We start from the raw sequence: 23,190 nt of genomic DNA on the forward strand, positions 1-23,190 counted from the left end.
CTCAAGAACAAGAATTAAAACAAGAACAAAAGAACAAGAAGCTTGAACTCCATGAGACAGAACGATATACTCTTATTCAACATAACATAAACCAAACTGTCGTTTATATGATCAATTCATCAGCTTCCTACCAAATGAATACACAAAAAATACTTATTATCTGCCAAGATTCCATGTTATAATAGGTAAGAATTAAGCCAACATTGAAAAAGAAACATCACTTCATCATACACATGGGAGAACTCGTCATAATAGATACTAAACCTCTTAAAAACGCCTATCACCTACCTCACGCAGCTGCCTTCGAGAAGTCGATTCAAAGTTTTCTTAGTGGTCACAACTCTTCTGAAGGGCTTCAAAAGTTCATATCTGCAATGGTAAGAATATAAAATGAAAATAAGAACACCTACCACTAAGATTCTTACTTAGAACATGAAAGTTAACTACTTCACATGAGATCTCAGATAGGGTTGGCTTCTCTTCCCTTAACATAACTATTGATATTTCAACTTGGAGTGCACAATAGACTTCACAGAGATGATGAATTTCTTCTAATTCATGTATCAAATGCAAAAAGGTCGTGCTAACTAAAGATATCTTAGAGATGTTAATTCTTTATGGCACAAAATCATATATAGCAAGAATCAGATAGAAGACTGCGTGGTGCACAAGGATTACCCATTTGGAGCCTATTTAAGGCAACCTATTCAGGCCTTGACAGCATATCGGTGAGGTCCCACATCGGTTGGAGAGGAGAACGAAACATTCTTTACAAGGGTGTGGAAGCCTCTTCCTAGCATACGCGTTTTAAAAACCTTGAGGGGAAGCCCGAGAGGGAAAGCCAAAAGAAGTTAATATCTGCTAGCAGTGGGCTTGGGGCCGTTACAGTATCTTTTAGCATAAACAGCGGTTTGAGCTTAAGAAACAGTGAAAACATTAGTTTTTCGGAGGATATACAGTGTGATGGCAGGACTTTCAGCTGGAGGTTTCCTAGTCCTACGCATGCCTTGTTGAATCTAAGTGAGCAGTTCATTGCTTTGCTAAATGCTTAAATTCTGACCTTCTAGGGGATGGAATTAGAGACCATGAAGGACCCATTTAAGATCAAGAAGTGGAGGATTGGATCCTGCTTTCTACAACTTCTCCAAGTGCTCAGATAGATGACAACAATGAAATCTTGACTGATTGTTCTGATGTTTTAGCTACTTAATCAAATCAGGTTTTCATGCTTTGATGGGCTCTTCCTCTATTCTAATTCTAAATGAAAATGTTACAAACTATGAATCAAAAACTTAACACTCCAGAAAGATAAAGATGTTCTAGTGATCACCTGAGCTACAATGCTAATCAAGTTGAAGCAGAAGCCAATTCTGAAGCCTCCTTCTGCATAAGATATCGATGCAAAATTGCAAGTTTTGCTGTCTCGAAAGCGAAGTAACCGATAGCTGCAAAGCAAGCACTGTGAAGAACTCTAGGACCCATTCCACGGGTTAATCCAATCCACCCCTCTTCTTGCAATATTTGCTTGATCGTAGCCGACACCCCACTGCTGTACATATTTGCAGCCTCCCCATGAACTTGAGTCATCAACCTTGTCTTGACAACATCAAGAGGTGTTGTAAGAGTGGCCGATATAGCACCAGCCAATGCTCCACAACAAACACTCTGAAGCGGTTCAAGATTGTTACTCTTCGTTTTGCTAAGAACAGCAGCTTTCAAATACTCAAATGAAGAGTAACTCAAAACCCCAGCAGGTAAATTCCTTAACAACGTTGCAAAATAACCAGCATAAAGCCCCATTATACCATCTTTCTCAAGAATCTGAATCAAAACCTCCCAAGACCTCCCTTTAACCCCAACCTGCATTCTCTGAGTAATTAACTCCTTCGGCACCATTATAGCCGAGGAGATAATATTCCCCATAGCCCCAGCAGTTGGAGGAATAAGCAGAGAAGGGCAATCAAATTTCGACAGAATCGACTTACCAAACTCGCATGTTCCAAAATAAACGGCTGAAGAAGCTGCAGAGCCGACAATTACAGCAGAAACGCCCCTGTAAAACCCTAGAATCCCTCTGGATTGGAAGGTCTTAACAATGACATCGAATGTACCCTTGTAAATCTCCGAAGCCCCTTTTGCCTGCAGCCTGGTTTTGATGGTATCGAGCGGAAGTAGACACACGTAAGTGAAGGCACCAGCCATGGCACCACCCGCGGCGCCGACGACTGCCCGTTCGAGAACGGATAAGTTCTTGATAAGGGATTGAATTTTGGGGGAGTTTTTAGAGGGAGGTTTGAGCCAATTGGAGGATTTGGGGGTGAAAACTTGCTGTTCGGTGGATAAGGACAATGAAGAAAACGGAAGAGGAGGATACTGGAAGTGATTCCGATCTTTGGGGACTTTATTACCGGCGAGTAATGAATCAAAGTTGGAGAAAAGAGTGGGGAATTCGAAAAGAGAAGGATAACAAACCGGATCCGGCGGCGGAAGGCCAAGAGCGGCGGAGAGTCTGGTTTCCATTACTGGAAGTCTCTCGAATTTCACTCAGCTCTCACCGGAAATGGAGAAGATGATCGGAGTATATATATATATATATCTATGTATATATACAGTAACCCCTCGACTAACTCAGAAACCTTGCCGCGGTGGCCGCCGGACAGCCTCGCAACGCTTTAACCTGTGTGGTTTCATGCCTTAATCATATAAATAATCGCTAATTATTTATATTAATTAAATAAATAAATCAGTAATTTATAGCGTTATGGGCTGGGCCTAATGTATGTCTTGGGCCGAAAACATGGGCTCTTCAATTCCGACAATTGGGCCTTTGAGTCTCATGAGCTCGAATTTGGGCTTTCTTTCAGTATTTTATTAAATATTTTTACATTTTAAAAATGGAGAAATAAATTAAATTTAAAGTTAGATTTGCAAAATCTTTAATTGATTTGATGAGAGCATAATTGATAATTAGGTAAGCTTAATTGATAATTAGGTAAGCTCCACCACACCAACACTAACATTATTAAAAATTATTAATCTTAATTTTTAGATTTTAAAATTAAAATAAATATTATTATTATTATTTTTTTTTTTAATTGGGACTTTAAATGCGAACTAGATTTGGGGGTAGAATCGTAATTAGCCGTTTGAAAATAAAGACATTTAACATCAAAATTTATTATTAGCAAAGGGATAGATTTGTGTTGAGAAATAAATAAATAAATAAGTCGGCAATATCTTAATATTAAATATTAAATGGAAAGTTGGTGAGTGGTTGAATTAAAATTTTATAATATTTTATTTATTTCTCTTAGGTCAAAGGTCAACGTCAGGGTAAAAGTTTTTTATTTATTTAATGTCTAAACTATATAATATATATTTTTTTAATTTTCTTTCTTATTAGAAAATTTTAAAATAAAAAATAAATAAATAAATAAAAGCTTTTTTGGGTAATCATATGGTATATCAATTGGAATATTATTACCAATCATTACCAAAGTGTCGTTCGACCCAAAAACAACGGTAACAAGTTCGGACCTTTTTTTCTTTTCCCCCAAAAGTAAAATTTGTGACATTGTAACCACACGGACATATATGTCAGGGACAGAAAATGATGTAGGCATCCCAAAAATAGGACCCTCTTTAAATATTTTGTACGAGGGTACCACAAGTCGAGGGCATTCTATTAGAAGCAACCGACCTCCAAAAAGTTAGAAATGATGTTTCTGATTTATAAACTCACGACTATTCATTTTGGGGATATGCCCCCTCGAGAGACTGAGAAGTTGTGTTTGGGTTTCAGCCCGAAGTCTCTTTTCTCATTTACCTCCTAGTCTGGTCTTTCTGTGTGTGTGTGCCCTAATTTATCCCGGGCCTTTTCCTATTTAGTTCACCTCGGATTTCTTCTATAGTTCGAGCTTGTCCTCTCACTCTAATTTTATCTCTAAGAAAAACTCTTGAAGTCATATAGGATTGTGATGTTCCATATTGGTTGGAGAGGAGAATAAAACATCATTTATAAGGGTGTGGAAACCTTCCTCTAGCAAGCGTGTTTTAAAGTCTTAAGGGGAAGCCTGAAAGGGAAAGCTTAAAGAGGAAAATATTTGCTAGCGGTGGATCTGGGTTGTCTTGACTATGTGTCTAAGTCAACTGATAACAGATATTATTCACTTTGACATTTCCCTTCGGGCTTCCTCTCAAGATAAAGTTTCCACACTCTTATAAAAAAAAAACGCGTTTACTAGGGAGAAGTTTTCACACTCTTTATAAAGAATGCTTCGTTCCCCTCTCCAACCGATATGTGATCTCACAATTCACTCCCTTCGAGACCCAGCGAACTTTGTTACTCTTTCTACTAAGATCTTATAATCCACTATCTTCGGAGTCCAACGTCTTCACTGATACTCGTTCTCCTCTCGAACCGACGTACAATCTCACGCACTAAATTCATAATTTAATTAAAGCTACATTTTTTAATTTCTAAAAATAGCTTTTGGAATAATTAAAGCTACATATTTTTAGACACCTTTGGCATAGAAAAATAGCTTTCAACCCTATATATATATATATATTAAAAGCCATTTTTAGTCACAGATAAATGGGTGAAAAAGAAAAAAAAAATCCTAAAAAATAGGGTGTGGGTCCCTTTTGCTTTTCCTGCCTTTTTCTTGTGAAAGTGGACAAAAAGCTCATGAATTTGTGGAGGGTAATATATTAAATTATTTAAAACATATTTATCAAATAATTTTGAAATACTTAAAATTATATTCACCGTTTAAATTGTAAAATAAAAGGGCAAAATTGGAATACTCGAAAATATTTTATATAGACGGAAATTTCGCCATTTTAAACTGGGTAGCAATAAAACGAGACGGAAAGAAATCGAGAGAAAAACAAATATAGAATTAATCGTACGTTATTTGAAGAGGTCATTATAATAAATTCGATAATTTTCTACGAGAAAAAAATTGTAAAAATATCTAACATATTGATTAGCTGTAACGAGTCGTTAAATAATTTATAGGGTAATTAGGTCAAATCGATGGGATGAGGTTTATAATGGTCCCTCGCCTCTTTTAAATTTGGCTTCTTCTACACAAAGCTAGCCCTTGGAAGCTGCTGCTGACCCTTCCTGTCTTTTATTCCTTTTCATTTCCCTATTTATCGATCTACTTGTCTTTTCTATCGACATTCTTACCTTTTTTGGTCGGTCCCCGTGAATTTCACTTACTTTATAATTAGGATCTTATTTAGAAATGTTCATTTTATCTGCCGTTTTAGAGCGAGTGAATAAAAAATTCTCAAATATTTTTATGACGGTTTATTTTTTATTATTTCAATACGTATACATGTTGGATCGGTATGGCAACCCTAGAGGGGGGGTGAATAGGGTTTTAACGATAAAAGTGTTTAAACGTGATTAATTTTTCTAATGATGAAACTTTTTACAAATAAGTAAAAGATGATAATTACTATAACAAAGTAATTCAAGTCAAAACAATAATCAAGTAGAACATGCAATAAATCACAATAATAATTTTGAAATTAAATAGAAAAGAGTCAGAGAAAATGACACCGTAGTTTTATAGTGGTTCGGTCAAACTCGACCTACTCCACTCCCCAAGCGCCTCTTGGGAATTTGAATAAAGAACTTTCTCGACTCTTTCCACGGATCTGAGCCAAACCGCTACACCGCTCTTTTTACGAGTTCAAGAGCAAACTCAATCCTTTCCACGGCGCAGGATCAAACCGATACAAGTATTTGAGTTTGATAATAACACACCACAACTCTCTCAAAGAGTAGATTTACAATTTGGGATACTCACAACTATTTCCTCACAATACAAAAATAATCCCTCTCAAGAATAAGATGAAAAGAAATAAACTTGTAAGCTTGGAGAGAGCAACAAACAATGAAGACTTTGAACAAATGAGGATTGGAGAATGTATGTAAGTTGTGTATTTTAAAATGTGGGGAAGATGAGTTTATATAGAGGAGAAAAGTGGCAAAATGTAGGATTGAATATTGACCATTGGATTGTGTTAGGAATAATGGAAGGTGGAGATTTAAAATAAATAAATAAGAAATTTTTCTAAATTCATTTATTTCAAAATTTTAATATAATAGTAATATAATATAATAATAATAAAAAGTTATGTGAGTAACGGTCAAATGAAATTCAAAATTTATTATAAATATAATAATATAATAATAATAAAAACTATGTGAGTAACCACCAAAATTTTAAAATATAATAATATAATAATATAATATAGTAATAATAAAAATCGATGTGAGTAACGGTTAGATTCAAATTTATATTTTGTAAAAATAACTTTATTTAAAAATATAGTAATAAGAAAAACTCCACCATTTGTTACTCTCCCAAAATCATAAATGTCATACTTTGATATATTTTGATTTGTCCATCATTTTGATTTTGCTGCCACATCATCACGTCGGGTATGTTGTCTCGACTGTAATTTCTTCGTTTTAGCTCTGATTTGAGTGATTGAAAAATCGTTGAAATTGTTATTCCCGACCTTATACTGTGGACAGTTCAAAATACTGAAAATAATTAATAATTAAAAAGTAGGTTTGTTATCATCAAAACATCAATTAATTGATTGAAATTAATTAAAGTGAGATCAAGGCCAAAAAGCCAACAATCTCCCCCTTTTTGATGATGACAAACCATTTCAAGAAAAATTCATAAAAACCAAGGTAATACACCATCCATGTAATAATACTAATACATGCTAATATATTATCATAAATTTTACTCATGCATATTCTCCCCCTATATTAATGTCTCAAGAAATTATGAAACATCAAACAAGTAAATGATTCATAAATAATAAAACAACAAACTTAGAGCATATTTTTCTTAATTTTCTCCCCCTTTGTAATCATCAAAAACAACAATTGAAAGAGAATACATTTAAGAATGACGTAATGGCTCCCCCTAAAAACATGCATTAAAAAATTATAAAATTCAAGATATATCACAACGAATAATACCAAGCTCAAGCCTATTTTTGCAAAAATTTTCTTCATTTAATGGCTTGGTAAAAATATCGGCTAGTTGATTATTAGAGTTTACAAAATCAAGAATAATATGTCCATTTTGCACATGCTCTCTAATAAAATGATGTCTAATGTCAATATGTTTAGTTCTAGAATGATGAATAGGATTTTTAGTTAAATTAATAGCACTTGTATTATCACAAAATATAGGCACACTATGAAATTTTAATCCAAAATCACAAAGAGTTTGTTTCATCCAAAGAATTTGAGCACAACAACTAGCAACCGCAATATATTCCGCTTCGGTAGTAGATAAGGCAACCGAATTTTGCTTTTTACTAAACCAAGAAACTAAGGAACTACCAAGAAATTGACAAGTTCCACTAGTACTTTTACGATCAAGTAAGCTTCCGGCAAAATCCGCATCAGAATATCCTACCAATTTAAATTCAACATTTCTAGGATACCACAATCCTAAATCAATAGTTCCAAGCAAATATTTAAATATTCTCTTAACCGCATGTAAATGAGATTCCTTAGGAGAAGATTGAAATCTAGCACAAAGACACACACTAAACATAATATCGGGTCTACTAGCGGTCAAGTAAAGTAAAGATCCAATCATACCTCGATAAGTTTTAATATCCACACTTTTACCTTTTTCATCCTTGTCAAGCTTAGTGGATGTGCTCATGGGAGTTCTTGCAATCTTACCTCCATTGAACTTGAATCTTTTGAGCAAATCTTTAGTGTATTTCTCTTGATTGATGAAGATACCATCCTTGAGTTGTTTGATTTGAAGTCCAAGAAAGAAACTAAGTTCTCCCATCATACTCATCTCAAACTCATTATGCATACATTTAGCAAATTCTTCACATAAAGAAGGATTAGTAGAACCAAATATGATATCATCCACATATATTTGCACTAATAGCATATCATTTTCTTTAATCTTAATAAAGAGTGTAGTGTCGAGTTTGCCCATTTTAAAATCATTCCCGATAAGAAAATTTACTAAGTCTATCATACCAAGCTCTTGGAGCTTGTTTTAAGCCATAAAGAGCCTTTTTCAACTTATAGACATGATGAGGAAATTCTACATTTTCAAATCCGGGAGGTTGTTCTACATAAACTTCCTCCATAATATAACCATTCAAAAATGCACTTTTCACATCCATTTGATATAATACAAAATTTTTGTAAGAAGCAAAAGCAAGTAACATTCTAATAGCTTCTAATCTAGCAACGGGTGCAAAAGTTTCTTCATAATCTATGCCTTCCTCTTGACAATAACCTTGAGCTACAAGCCTAGCTTTATTTCTAATGATATTCCCATTTTCATCCATTTTATTTCTAAAAACCCATTTGGTTCCAATAATAGAAGTATTAGATGGCCTCGGCAATAATTCCCAAACTTTGTTCCTTTCAAATTGATTTAGCTCTTCTTGCATGGCTAAAATCCAAAACTCATCATTTTCGGCATCCTTAAGACTTTTTGGTTCAATTTGAGAAACAAAAGCAAGATTATTAAATAAATTAATAGAAGAGCGAGTTTTCACACCTTGTTCGAGATCACCAAGAATCAAGTCTTTGGGATGAGACAAGGCATACCTCCATTCTTTTGGCATTGATGAAGAACCTTCTTCCTTTAAGCTCACCTCTTCTTTACTCGTAACCATTTCTTTGCCGTTGTCACTAACGAGTAAATCTCCAAAATTTCTTTCTAAATCATCACTACAAATAGACTCATTAGAAATATTATTGCAAGATTCATCAAATACCACATGCATAGATTCTTCAATAACTAGAGTTCTCTTATTGAAAATTCTATAAGCTTTACTAGTAGATGAATAGCCAAGAAAAATACCAATATCCGTTTTTGAATCAAACTTTCCAAGCTTTTCTTTGTTGTTCAAAATGAAACATTTACAACCAAAAACTTTGAAATACCCAACATTCGGAATTTTGTTATGCCAAAGTTCATAAGGAGTTTTATTTAATGAAGGTCTAATTAAAACTCTATTTAAAATATAACAAGCGGTATTAACGGCTTCCGCCCAAAAATATTTAGGTAAGTCATACTCATTTAACATTGATCTAGCAAATTCTTGTAAAGTACGATTTTTTCTTTCAACCACACCGTTTTGTTGAGGAGTCCTCGGAGAAGAGAAGTCATGAGAAAGACCATTATCTTCACAAAATTTTTCAAAGGCAACACTATCAAATTCTCCTCCATAGTCACTCCTAATTTTAGTAATTAAAAATCCTTTTTCATTTTGAACTCTTTTTACAAAACTAGCAAATCTTTTCAAAACATCGTTCTTATGTTTTATCATCAAAACCCAAGTAAATCTTGAAAAATCATCCACTATAACAAAAGCATAATAATTTCCTCCATAACTAGCTATTTTAGAAGGGCCAAATAAGTCCATATGGAGTAGTTGAAGAGGTCTAACAGTAGAAATCATATTTTTAGATTTGAAAGAAGACTTAGTTTGCTTACCCATTTGACAAGCGTCACAAATTTTATCTTTTTCAAATTTAAGTTGAGGAAGACCTCTAACTAATGAATTTTTTGAAATATTTGAAATCAAGTACATACTAGCATGTCCTAGTCTTCTATGCCATAGCCAAGAGTTATCAAGCAAAACCGAAAGACATTTATCATTTGTAGGACAATCATTCAAATCAATAGTATACACGTTATCATCTCTATTTCCTACAAACAAAACTTTTCTATCACTAGCATTTTCAATTATGCAATTATTCTTATCAAATACAACTCTAAAACCTTTATCACATAATTGACTAATGCTAAGTAAGTCATGCTTTAAACCATCAACTAATAATACATTTTCAATGAGAGTACAAGAGTCATTACCTATAGTACCCTTACCAATTATTTTACCCTTCTTGTTATCACCAAAAGTTACTAAGCCACCATCCTTCTTGGAAAAATTCACAAACTTGGATGGATTACCCGTCATGTGTCTTGAGCAACCACTATCCAAGTACCACTTATTTTTCTTGGAGGCTTTCAAACAAACCTAAAAACAAAGATATTCAAAATTGACATTTTGGTACCCATACTTGTTTGGGTCCTAGAAAGTTAGTGTTCACAAATTTAGGAATCCATTTCATATTTGCATTCATATTAAAGATATTGTATTTAGATAAGTAACAAGAATAATCTTTATGTCCAAACTTACCACATGAAAAACAAACAACATTATGCAATAATTTATTTCTTAGACTAAATTTGTGTATTCTATTTTTATTCGAAAAATTATTTTCTAAAACATTGTTAAATTTTGTATTTTGAGAAACTTTTCTTGCTAAAGGGATGTTTTGAGAATTTTTCAATTTAAAGCACTTAGGTCTAATATGACCTTCAACACCACAATAATGACATATCGGCACAAATCTAGATTTATCATACTTAGATACAAATTTACTGTTAGATTTAGACAAGATAGGGGATGCTTTAACAAATATTGTTTTAGAATTTGAAGGTGTAGAGCATTCATCAATATAGCCTAATCCTCTTTTATCACCATATGACTTACCTCCTTCAAGTATTTTATCTAATTTTTGAGCACCTATCGTTAACATTTTAATAGACTCCTTAGCCCTACCAAGTTCTTGCAAATTATTTGATTCATTTTCTTTGAGTAATTTAATTGATTTATCTTTTTCACAACAATCATGCTCAAGAGACTTGACTTTATCAATTAATGCATTTTTCTCATCACAATCAAATACATGCTTTTCACAAGGTACATCAATTTTAACAATATTATGATCCTTCTCTTTTAAGCAAGAAATTTCATTCAGTAAAGACTTATTTTCAATAATTGAAGTCTTATATTTCTTTTTAAGCACAACATACTTTGAACTAAGTTTTTCTAAATCAATTGTCATCTCATCAACAAGTTTAAATAATTCATGATAAGAAAGAGATTCAAGAGTTACCTCATCTTCTTGTTCATCTTCTTGTTCATCATCTTTGTCACTATGAGCCATGAAGCAAAAATTTGCTACTTCTTCATCACTTCCACTTGCACTTTCATCACTATCATCCCAAGTAGCCTTCATTGCTTTCTTCTTGGATTTCTTAGATGATTTGAGGAGAGGACAATCCGTTCTTATATGACCCGACTTTTTACATTCATAACATATTACCTCATCGTTTTTGCTCTTTTCACCTTTTGACTCTTTTTGATTTGTGAAATGTTTCTTGAATTGTTTCTTCCTTTTAATAAAATTTTTATACTTACGTGTGAAGTAGGCGACATCATCTTCATCAAGGACGTCCTCATCTTCAGATTCAACTTTGATGGACTTTAGGGCTATACTTTTCTTCTTTTTGGATTCTTCTTCCATGTGGCCGTTCATGGTAATCTCATGTGTCATGAGAGAACCAACGAGTTCATCCAAAGGAAGCTTTGTGAGATCCTTTGCTTCTTGAATCGCCGTCACTTTTGCCTCCCAACTTTTAGGTAGAGACCTAAGAATTTTTCTTACATTTTCGGAAGTAGAATATACTTTTCCAAGATTTTTCAAAGCATTTAAAATATTAGTAAATCTAGTAAACATATCACCAATAGGTTCATTTTCCTCCATTTTAAATAGTTCATAATTATGAACTAACATGCTAATTTTTGTTTCTTTAACTTGATTGGTTCCCTCATGAGTTACTTCAAGAGTTTTCCAAATTTCATATGCCGAAGAACACATACATACTCTATTAAATTCATCATTACTTAAGGCACAATACAGACAATTGATAGCACTAGCATTTAAAGAACATTTTTTCATATCATGCTCATCAAATTCATTTTCTAATTTAGGCACCTCAATATTATTAACAATTTTTATTGGAATGTAAGGACCATTACTAACATTTAACCACAATTGATAATCAACGGATTGCAAATAAATTTTCATTCTAGCTTTCCAACATGTATAATTTGTTCCATCAAAATAAGGTGGCCTAGAAGTTGATTGCCCTTCACTAAAGCCATTTTTAACACGTAGGTTTGCCATAAGCTCGAACAATAAAGTTTAGATAAAAAATCTATGGGAGCAACCTGCTCTGATACCAATTGTTGGATCGGTATGGCAACCCTAGAGGGGGGGTGAATAGGGTTTTAACGATAAAAGTGTTTAAACGTGATTAATTTTTCTAATGATGAAACTTTTTACAAATAAGTAAAAGATGATAATTACTATAACAAAGTAATTCAAGTCAAAACAATAATCAAGTAGAACATGCAATAAATCACAATAATAATTTTGAAATTAAATAGAAAAGAGTCAGAGAAAATGACACCGTAGTTTTATAGTGGTTCGGTCAAACTCGACCTACTCCACTCCCCAAGCGCCTCTTGGGAATTTGAATAAAGAACTTTCTCGACTCTTTCCACGGATCTGAGCCAAACCGCTACACCGCTCTTTTTACGAGTTCAAGAGCAAACTCAATCCTTTCCACGGCGCAGGATCAAACCGATACAAGTATTTGAGTTTGATAATAACACACCACAACTCTCTCAAAGAGTAGATTTACAATTTGGGATACTCACAACTATTTCCTCACAATACAAAAATAATCCCTCTCAAGAATAAGATGAAAAGAAATAAACTTGTAAGCTTGGAGAGAGCAACAAACAATGAAGACTTTGAACAAATGAGGATTGGAGAATGTATGTAAGTTGTGTATTTTAAAATGTGGGGAAGATGAGTTTATATAGAGGAGAAAAGTGGCAAAATGTAGGATTGAATATTGACCATTGGATTGTGTTAGGAATAATGGAAGGTGGAGATTTAAAATAAATAAATAAGAAATTTTTCTAAATTCATTTATTTCAAAATTTTAATATAATAGTAATATAATATAATAATAATAAAAAGTTATGTGAGTAACGGTCAAATGAAATTCAAAATTTATTATAAATATAATAATATAATAATAATAAAAACTATGTGAGTAACCACCAAAATTTTAAAATATAATAATATAATAATATAATATAGTAATAATAAAAATCGATGTGAGTAACGGTTAGATTCAAATTTATATTTTGTAAAAATAACTTTATTTAAAAATATAGTAATAAGAAAAACTCCACCATTTGTTACTCTCCCAAAATCATAAATGTCATACTTTGATATATTTTGATTTGTCCATCATTTTGATTTTGCTGCCACATCATCACGTCGGGTATGTTGTCTCGACTGTAATTTCTTCGTTTTAGCTCTGATTTGAGTGATTGAAAAATCGTTGAAATTGTTATTCCCGACCTTATACTGTGGACAGTTCAAAATACTGAAAATAATTAATAATTAAAAAGTAGGTTTGTTATCATCAAAACATCAATTAATTGATTGAAATTAATTAAAGTGAGATCAAGGCCAAAAAGCCAACAATACATTTATTATTATCGATAATTTAGATAATTGAAATATATGGTTAAATATTTGAATTAAATAATAAAAATAAAAATAAAAACCCATTTTCCATGTGTAAGGAATTATAGTTATTGCTTATAGAACAAGTTAAAATGATGCTCCACTAATCACGTGATATTATTGCTATTCTAATTTTTGTCATGTTATTATTCTTATTATAAGATTCTAATGTAACATTCACATTAATAACCATAGCCTTCATTTTTAATATAAAGTTTATGCTTTTTAAAATATATATTTATAATTTAAAATAATAATAATAATAATAATAAATAAATTGGGTTGAGATATTATTTTTAATTACCCAAAATAATAAATTAAAAGGTAAATATATTAATATTTTAAAAAAAATTACATTTAAAAAACTTAAAATAGTTTCCCATTCAATGCGTATAATATTTCAATAATAATTAAATTATTATGGATCTATATTTCAAGCAGGTGTAGTTATTAATTTTATTATAATTTTCTAATAATTATTTTTTTGAAAGCATAATTTTACAATAATGTCTGGTATTAAATCAAATTTATACTTGTTAAATAAATATTTAATTTTTATTATACATTGAAAACGATGATTACATTGCCTTTTTTAAATAAATAAAAAAGAAAATTAAGAAAATGCATTAATAGAAAAATTATAAATTCCATAAATTGGCATAAAAAATATAAACATATAAATTTTATATTATAAAATTTAAATAAAAAATTGACCGAAGATTTAAATTTTTTATTGAAAATAATATGAAAGTCAAACATTCAAATGTCGACGGTCAACTGCATTAAAATATAAATATTTGATTTGGGTTTTTATTAAATTTTAAATACTGAAAATTAAATCTGTAATTTTCCTTAAATAAATTAAATGGAAGAAACTGATAAATCTTTCTATTAAAAATTAGAATATAACTAATAAAAATAGTATTTTTTTAAATATTTAATTATTTATAATATACATTTCCTTTTTATTTTTAATTAATTTTTTTTGGGGATTTATTTGGTTTTCTTCTTTTTCCCGTCTTTGACTCTGTACTTTTACAGACTTCCGACTACGTCTTTTCTCTCTCTCTCTAGACTCCTTGTCTCCTCCGCCGGTTTTCGCTTTGTTCCGTCACTGGCGGCTTCCAGGACTGGTTTTTTGTCGCCGTCGGAAGCGGTTTCTTTGCTGTGAAGCCATCTTTGTTTTCTGAGAAACCGCTTTGGAGGCTGTATTTCAGTTTTTGCTTCTCATTTCAAGAGTTTAAGGCCGAGGTATGAGGATGTTTTTGATTCTGTGTTTCGAATGGAGTTTCTAGGACTTTGGTTTCGAATGGAGTTTCTAGGACTTTGGTTTCGAAGGAGCGTCATAGATCTACGAAGCTTTTGGGGAAGGACGAGGGGGAGGGAGATGTGAAATTTTGTTTTTGTTTGTCAGAGTTTTAGAGAGAGAGAGAGAGAGGGAGAGAGAGCTCTGCGGTGGGCCTGATGTGACCGTTGATGTTAGTGTACGGAAGATTTAGTCGCCGTATAGGATGACCGGTGAGCGGTGGAGTGGGTGGTGGTATTTTGGCGTTTTTTTCACATGGAATGGCAGATCCTTCTAGCTATGCAAATGCCGACCGTGATATCCAGCAGGTCTTCTTTCTCCTCTCTGTTTCCGCGTATTTTCTTCATCGGTCTGAGCTCATGTTTTTTGGGTCCCCGAATTTCTTGCGTTGATTTTTTCTATTATCCGAAACTTCAAATATTTTTTTTCTACCGTCATCAGCTGGATGTTCGGAATTGCTGAGATGTTCTTGGTCAAAATTGAATCGTGGAAGAGAAAGCGGTTCATCATATTTTCTCTGAAATACACAATTTAACTTGGGCTCTCCATCTCTGTCTACATTGACTGAAATCTGTTGGATATACGAAGTCGTAGATCTTTGGCGTTCAGCACATGTCGAACTTTGATGTCTTGATTAAATTCATTCGGAATTGAGCTTTTCTGATTAATTTGAAGCCAGCAAAGAGGACTATTTCTAATCAAATCATGTTTCGAGATTTATTTTTCTTCTTATACAGTTCAGAGACTGGTTGTTGAAAGTTTTAATCATTCTTTGCCTTTCTTTTCGTTTTGGTCAGATGGTTGAGTCTATTTTGTTAACTTTTTGTTCATTTTGGGATGAGAACAAGAGTGTAAACTAATCTGGGACTTCTTTCTCGCTGCTCGGACATTTAACACTCCCTTAACTGTATGACATACTGATTCAGTACCTTCTACCGTTGTGCACTCATGACTGTGGGAACAATTCTTCAGCCTTGTATTTAATTTTAGTTCTGAACTGTAGAACTCCATTTTACCACATTTTAGTTAGTACACTGGGGTAATATATATATTGTTAGAAGCTAAGTTCCAAACATTTCAAAATAGAATAATTTGATGGATTTAACATCATATATTGGTAACTGGAGATATGCTGATTGGCCATGGCTACTTTTGAGTGCGCTAAGCTGTAAGAGTAACCTGGATGCCAATACTCAGAACTGGCTGCTAGTTAAGTTCTGAAGCGAATCACGTTACGCTATTGCTAACTTACCTTAGTTTTCTAAAATTGATTGGGGATTTTATTTTTGTTAAATAATCTGTTATGGAATTTGTGACAACCTGCGTTATTTAGAACTGACCTGTCATGGATGGCCCTGTGATTTTTGAGCACTTAATGTTCAAGGCTAAGGGTATTATAGTGGTTTTTCTTCCTATTCTTTTTTTCCCTCAAATATTTCCATCTGTTACTTCTTCAACCCCATTGTGAAGCTGTAACCAAATTCTCCAAGACAGATTTCTTTCTCTGCCATTGTTCAATATCCAACCTTGCTTATAATTTCATTTTCCTCTTTGCGGTAGTTTCACTAGGTTGATTTCATCTTGCAGGCATTAATTACATTGAAGAAGGGTGCTCAACTGCTTAAATATGGTCGTAAAGGAAAGCCAAAGTTCTGTCCATTCAGGCTTTCTAGTGTGAGTTTGATTTCAATAGTGGTTTTAATTAGTCTTATCAAAGCTTTGTATCCTTTAGACATTTCTATTTCCTGTTTTGGTAGTTTCCAAATTAGCTTACACTATCGATGAGAATTTGGTGGAAATACTTGCTCATCTCTCTTTGCAATGCTTTTGTGTTGCTGCTATTCAGTGACTTATTTAGTTACTAAAAGCTGATCACATTTTCTCGGAAGAAACTAGGGACCAATTTTTGTGATTTGAATACTAGAACAGAGTTTAAGAACATGGTTTTCTAATGTTTTTAAAGCTTGATCAGAATATGATATAGGGAAATTCTATTGTGTTTGAGTGATCTACTGCATAGGATTCTTTCTTTCATGAGTTTTGAGAACCTTGCAACTCAAATTATTATCCCTGTTTTGATCGCTGTTTTCACTTTATATTGAACGAAATGTTATTCAGTTTACTGGCTTCTTATCCGCAAGAATGTAAGTGGCATCATGATTTTAAATAATTGGTTCATTATCTCAAAGAAAGTCAGTTATTAGAGTAACTTTTGGCTGCATTTTGATGAAATCTTGCAACTTAGTACGATTATTATTTGCTTGTTCGGTACACATTATGTTCTTTGGGTTCTGTATGAGAGGTTGCAGTAGAGAAGAATCTTAATGATCTTCCATAGACTTCATGTGGATGTACGCATATGGGAAAGTTGGCTGTCAACTAAATTGTATACACATGAGCATTAATGTAGGTACACATACAATGACATTAAAAAAAAAATTCCAAAAACTTTGATGTGCTTTTGTGGTGTTGTTACCAGAGTTCTGGAATTATCCTGCAAATTAGGTCAACCATTTTGAAAATTCTATTGTTATTGGCTTGATGCACATTGCTACGAGAGGAATTTATTTGTTTTGTAAATAACGGGTGGTTAATAAGGAATATCTGTTAATTTATCTTTTCAATTGGAAGTTTAATATTGGAAGTTGGAGCAATGAAGATTCAGTTTTAATAATGAAATTTATCAGGTCTTTGTTAATATTGTAACTATTTTTTTCAGCTTTTTATGTTTCCAGTGGCTTGATAGTATTCCTTGCATTATTACTGTTTATTTTTTCTATTTTCAGGATGAATCTTCCTTGATCTGGATTTCAAGTAAAGGCGAAAGAAGTTTGAAGTTAGCTTCAATCTCACAAATTGTTCCTGGACAAAGAACTGTAAGATATTAATTTATTTGTTATCACTCTAATGCTCGGCTATAATAATTATTCTTTCTACGTGATGTAATTAGCACACGTTGTTACTTAGTCCTTGATATTTATTTTACTTTTACATGGAATTTGTTCAGGCTGTCTTTGAAAGATATCTTCGTCCTGAAAAGGATTACTTATCATTCTCCCTTATATACAACGACGGGAAGCGATCCCTTGATCTGGTTGGTGACAAACATTTTTCTCTTTTTGTGCTTATTTAAAATGTCATTTTTCTTTTACTGGTCTTTTGATTCAATGGTAATGGTGATATGTTCTTGCTCCTTAGATTTGTAAGGATAAAGTTGAGGCAGAGGCTTGGATTGCAGGCCTGAAAGCTTTAATAGCATCTGGTCAAGGTGGACGTTCCAAGATTGATGGCTGGAGTGATGGAGGCCTCTATCTTGATGTAAACTCTTTTTCTTGGAAGTCTTTTATAGATTCTTTTGTTCCCTAGAAAAAGCCTTTTATAACTCAGTTCCTTATCCTAAAAATAAAAATTCAATTAAAAATGGAGATGCAGCTACAACAGAAGCAAAACTGAAGAGAAGAATAGGCATTGAGACATTAATAGAAACTGGGAACTAAGTTGTACCTCGTGCAGTCTGCTTGCATTCCCTTTGCCCCCGTCATTTACTCGGATTGATGTAATAATCCTTATATCATGACACACAATTCTAGAAGTTCATTCCCTGTGGTTTTAATTTAATTTGTTTTTCCAATTTGAATTCCCTTTTTGAAGAACACTCCTTAAAAAACACTACTCTTTTTGAAACGTATTGTTAAAAGAAATATGCATAATATCATATTGCATATAGCTTGAATTTCCTCGTGGAAAGCTGTTTAATACATGGTTTACTGATGTCATTTCAGGACAGTTGTGAATTGACTTCAAATAGCCCAAGTGACAGTTCACACAGTGTGAATAGAGATAATAGCTCTCCAGAAGTTTTTGTTAGTCTCAACGAAAATAAATCTCTGAAGACTTCTCGGCCTGAAAATTACATTGCAAACTCTGAAAGGGCTCATGTATCATTAAACCAAACAAGCATGCAAGTGAAGGGGTCTAGTTCTGATGTTATGCGTGTTAGTGTTTCAAGTGCTCCCAGCACCTCTAGTCATGGGTCTGCACCAGATGACTGTGATGCTCTAGGTGATGTATACATATGGGGTGAGATTGTTGGTGACAATGTTGTGAAGATTGGGGCTGAGAAAAATAGTAGTTATGTGACCTTGAGGACAGATGTACTTCTGCCAAGACCTTTGGAGTCTAACGTTGTTCTAGACATACATCATATAGCCTGTGGGGTCAGGCATGCTGCTTTGGTGACAAGGCAAGGGGAAGTTTTTACTTGGGGAGAGGAATCTGGAGGCCGCCTTGGCCATGGTGTGGTGAAGGATGCAAGTCAACCTCGTATGATTGAATCTTTGGCAGCTAGTAGTATTGATTTTGTTGTGTGTGGAGAGTTCCACACATGTGCTGTTACAATGACCGGGGAACTTTATACATGGGGTGATGGTACCCATAATGCAGGGCTTCTTGGTCATGGCAGTGATGTCAGCCATTGGATACCAAAGAGAGTCTCTGGTCCACTTGAAGGACTTCAAGTTGCTTCAGTGACATGTGGTCCATGGCATACAGCTTTGGTAACATCGATGGGTCAGCTTTTCACATTTGGTGATGGAACATTTGGTGCACTGGGCCATGGAGACCGAGAAAATATTTCATATCCAAAGGAAGTGGAATCCTTATCAGGCCTGAGGACAATTGCCGTTGCATGTGGGGTGTGGCATACTTCTGCTGTAGTTGAAGTTATTGTGACACAATCTAGTGCGAGCATTTCATCTGGCAAACTGTTTACGTGGGGTGATGGAGATAAAAATCGTCTGGGGCATGGAGATAAGGAACCCAGGCTTAAACCCACATGTGTGCCAGCACTAATTGATTATGATTTTCACAAAATTGCTTGTGGTCACAGCCTTACTGTTGGTTTGACCACTTCAGGACAAGTTTTCTCAATGGGAAGTACTGTTTATGGCCAACTTGGGAATCCCAGTGCAGATGGAAAGATACCTTGCTTGGTAGAGGATAAGCTTTTTGGGGAATCCGTTGAAGAAGTTTCATGCGGTGCATATCATGTGGTGGTATTAACATCAAAAAATGAAGTTTATACATGGGGAAAGGGCGCAAATGGTAGATTGGGCCATGGTGATGTTGAAGATCGGAAGACACCAACTTTGGTAGAAGCTTTGAAGGATAGACATGTGAAATATATAGCATGTGGTTCAAATTACACAGCTGCCATTTGTCATCACAAATGGGTTTCTAGTGCTGAGCAGTCACAGTGCTCTGCTTGCAGACAGGCATTTGGGTTTACACGGAAGAGACACAACTGTTATAATTGTGGACTTGTCCACTGCCACTCTTGCAGTTCAAGAAAAGCATTAAGAGCAGCACTTGCACCTAATCCCAGTAAACCATATCGTGTATGTGATTCATGCTATGCAAAACTGATCAAGACATCAGAAGCTAGTAATAATAATAGGAAAAATGCTATGCCTCGCCTCTCAGCTGAGAACAAAGATAGGATTGACAAGAGTGATATGAGAATATCTAAGTCTGTGCCTTCCAATATGGATTTGATAAAGCAATTAGACAACAAAGCTGCTAAACAAGGAAAGAAGGCTGATACATTCTCCCTTGTTCGATCCTCTCAAGCACCTTCACTATTGCAGCTTAGAGATGTTGTATTATCAACTGCTGTTGATCTGCGACGAACAGCTCCTAAACCTGTCCTTACTGCTTCTGGAGTGAGTTCCAGATCTGTGTCACCTTTCTCAAGGAAACCAAGCCCTCCTCGATCTGCTACGCCTGTTCCTACAGCGTCAGGACTTTCCTTTTCCAAAAGTATTACTGATGGTTTGAAGAAAACAAATGATCTTTTGAATCATGAAGTGCTTAAACTACGTTCACAGGTAAAAGCCATTTCCCCCCTCCTGATTGTCATTCCCTTTCCATCACCCTTCTCCCCTGGTGTAAAGATAAGAGACAATCCGTTTAAGACCAGAAGATCCCGAAACAGCAAGGAATTTCCCACTCCAGAACCATAGGAGATTGTTCTCATTTTTTAATTGGTAGGGATAAAAAAAAAAAAAGGTGAATAGTCACAGAGTTCTTTAAAAAGAAAATTCTCCTCGAACTTGTCCTGTTCCTTTTGGCTCATAAAATTTGTGCAATTCTGATGAATTTGGCTTTATGACGGAGTATGATCTTATCTTGATGTCTAATAATACAGGTTGAGAGCCTGAGGCAGAGATGTGAACTCCAGGAAATGGAGCTTCAGAAATCTATGAAGAAAACACGAGAAGCTATGGCAGTGGCTGCAGAGGAATCTGGTAAATCTAAAGCGGCCAAAGAAGTCATCAAGTTACTTACCGCCCAGGTCATTTTCTTTTGAATGCATTTTCCCCTATTCTACAAAGCTTTCAGTCTCTGGAGCTTCTGGTTGATCTTTATTGGAGTACAAAGAGAAGAATGCATTAAATTTCTTACAAACAATCACTTTGACTATCACGCTGTAAAGCGTGTGGTCTTTGTGTTTGATGCATAAAATATTAATACATAAAGAATTAACTTGTGGCTCTTGGTGTGGTTGAATGAACGATGATGCGTATAATCTAGAGCAATAAGAGGAAATGACATGGACTTCTAATAGACATAATCACTATATTATAATTGTTTCTTTTCTTCCTCAATGCTTAACCATCCTGTGAAATATTTTTACAAGAATACTTGTGGTTCTAATAGTAGATTATATCCTATAATTGTTCCAGCTTAAAGATATGGCTGAAAGGTTACCTCCTGGAGTATATGATGCTGAGAAAATGAGATCAGTTCATCTTTCAAATGGTTTGGAGTCAAACGGCGTCAACCATTTGAATATGAATGGAGAGCGTCATTCACGATCTGATTCACTTAGCAGCTACTCCTGTGCATCTCCCACGGCATCTGAGGCTGCTGCTTGGCAAGGAAGCTATGGCGCAGTTCATTCATCCAGGGAGCTTTCTGGAACGAATGAAAGTAATCTGCAACAAGATAGAATTGACAGTCGAGATTCTAGACTGCCAAATAGTGGAAGAGCTCAGCCAGTAAGCAGTAGTGCCTCGGTGACAGCTGTTGGCAAGGAGCCCGAGTCTTTACAAGATGGTGAAAATAATTCTAGAGCCAAAACTTCTGTACTGGCTAATGCTACTCAAGTTGAAGCTGAATGGATTGAACAATATGAGCCTGGTGTATATATTACCCTTGTGGCTCTACGGGATGGTACTCGGGATCTAAAACGTGTGCGCTTCAGGTGATGTTTCTCTTTGTTTCTTTTTGGGTTTCAGCATCTAGAAATACAGTGATTTTTGTCTCTTTGGTGTGACTTGCAATTTGACTAGTTTCTGATTGAATTATTGGGTGAAAATATGCAATCCATGTGCCGAAGTTTAATTTGGACTCTAAAAAAAAAAATGGCCTCCATGATATCTAGAACATGAACTCATACGATCTTTTTGGACAAACTTGAATGGTACTAATAATTTCTGTCAATTCTTTTACAATTATTTATAGTTATAATGCCCATAATGTTGGAATTGTAGGGCAGACTTGTTAGAAATTGGATGGCTTTTTTGTGTTAGTTCCTCCTTGGTCGGTAGTTTGCTCTACCCCTACCCTTAGGTTGCCTTCTTCTGTGATTTTAATATACTCAAAAGTTCCATATTAAAAGTTGTAGGGCAGGGACACTCTTAGATTTCTTGAATAATTACTCTAAACTATGTCGCTCATGGTTTTCGACATCTAATGCCTTGTATTAGAATCTGAGGTCGAGTTTAAAAAGCTCCAATGCCTGTTCATATAATGTGTATTACAATTGCATTTACAGCCGGAGAAGATTTGGAGAGCATCAAGCAGAAAATTGGTGGTCAGAGAACCGTGAGAAGGTATACAAGAGATATAACGTTCGGAACTCCGACAAGTCTTCAGTTTCGGGACTGACTTCACAGAGGGCGGATGATGCAATTTCAATAGCTTCCCAGCAACTTTAGCAAAGGGGGCGGATGAATCCAGTGCAGTCCTACTCCAAGCCAGCCATTTTACAGCTTGAAGATGATCAGAAAATGGTATTGGAAAAGTAGAATCTATTGACCTTTGTTCATAAAAGTTCTTTCCTTCTAACCCTTCTCTCAAATTATTTTGTCCAATTTATTTATGGGTTGCCTGCCTCTACCCCTTACGACCTGTTGAATCTTTAGTGTATATAAAAAATCATCCATTAAGATTATAGCAGCCAAAGAAGAGAAATTTTTGTTCTTTGTTTCTTCACCCTCACTATAAAACCACATTCTTTCTCTCTCCCTAGGCCATTTCTGAAATCAGAATTTGGTTCTTTAGCAGCTGGAATGTCGTTGTCGTTGTCGTTGTCGTTGTCTTTGTT

At 34.3% G+C, this 23,190-nt stretch overlaps 2 protein-coding genes across 3 annotated transcripts; one reads left to right on the forward strand and one right to left on the reverse strand.

Moving 5' to 3' along the window:
* Window positions 1-54: 54 nt before the first annotated feature.
* Window positions 55-2,681, reverse strand: MFL1 (Mitochondrial substrate carrier family protein). The gene is made up of 2 exons (XM_023665091.2): window positions 1,331-2,681; window positions 55-369 (listed from the first exon to the last, which is right to left on the reverse strand). The coding sequence occupies exon 1, from the start codon at window positions 2,518-2,520 to the stop codon at window positions 1,348-1,350; it is 1,173 nt and encodes a 390-aa protein (XP_023520859.2). The 5' UTR covers window positions 2,521-2,681; the 3' UTR covers window positions 55-369; window positions 1,331-1,347.
* Window positions 2,682-14,510: 11,829 nt separating this feature from the next.
* LOC111784446 (Regulator of chromosome condensation (RCC1) family with FYVE zinc finger domain-containing protein) lies at window positions 14,511-23,065 on the forward strand. 2 transcript variants are annotated; one of them, XM_023665173.2, is made up of 9 exons: window positions 14,511-15,109; window positions 16,389-16,475; window positions 17,588-17,677; window positions 17,809-17,895; window positions 18,000-18,119; window positions 18,584-20,686; window positions 21,007-21,153; window positions 21,545-22,065; window positions 22,639-23,065. In XM_023665173.2, exons 1-9 carry the CDS (start codon window positions 15,062-15,064, stop codon window positions 22,799-22,801), a joined length of 3,366 nt encoding a protein of 1,121 aa, XP_023520941.2. In that variant the 5' UTR covers window positions 14,511-15,061; the 3' UTR covers window positions 22,802-23,065. The 2 variants fall into 2 exon arrangements, with proteins under 2 accessions (XP_023520941.2, XP_023520978.2); XM_023665210.2 differs by lacking the exons at window positions 14,511-15,109; window positions 16,389-16,475; window positions 17,588-17,677 and having other exon boundaries at window positions 18,589-20,686.
* The last annotated feature ends 125 nt before the right edge of the window (window positions 23,066-23,190 follow it).

The sequence above is a fragment of the Cucurbita pepo genome, chromosome 1 (assembly GCF_057944985.1).
Source record: "Cucurbita pepo subsp. pepo isolate OVF chromosome 1, ASM5794498v1, whole genome shotgun sequence".
Lineage (NCBI taxonomy): Eukaryota > Viridiplantae > Streptophyta > Magnoliopsida > Cucurbitales > Cucurbitaceae > Cucurbita > Cucurbita pepo.

Coding starts and splice junctions, on each gene's coding strand:
- LOC111784446 (XM_023665173.2), top strand. CDS start 15,062: ATGGCAGATCCTTCTAGCTATGCAAATGCCGACCGTGATATCCAGCAG. Junction 17,678..17,808: donor TTGTTCCTGGACAAAGAACT/GTAAGATATTAA, acceptor GAATTTGTTCAG/GCTGTCTTTGAAAGATATCT. Junction 17,896..17,999: donor GGAAGCGATCCCTTGATCTG/GTTGGTGACAAA, acceptor CTTGCTCCTTAG/ATTTGTAAGGATAAAGTTGA.
- MFL1 (XM_023665091.2), bottom strand. CDS start 2,520: ATGGAAACCAGACTCTCCGCCGCTCTTGGCCTTCCGCCGCCGGATCCG.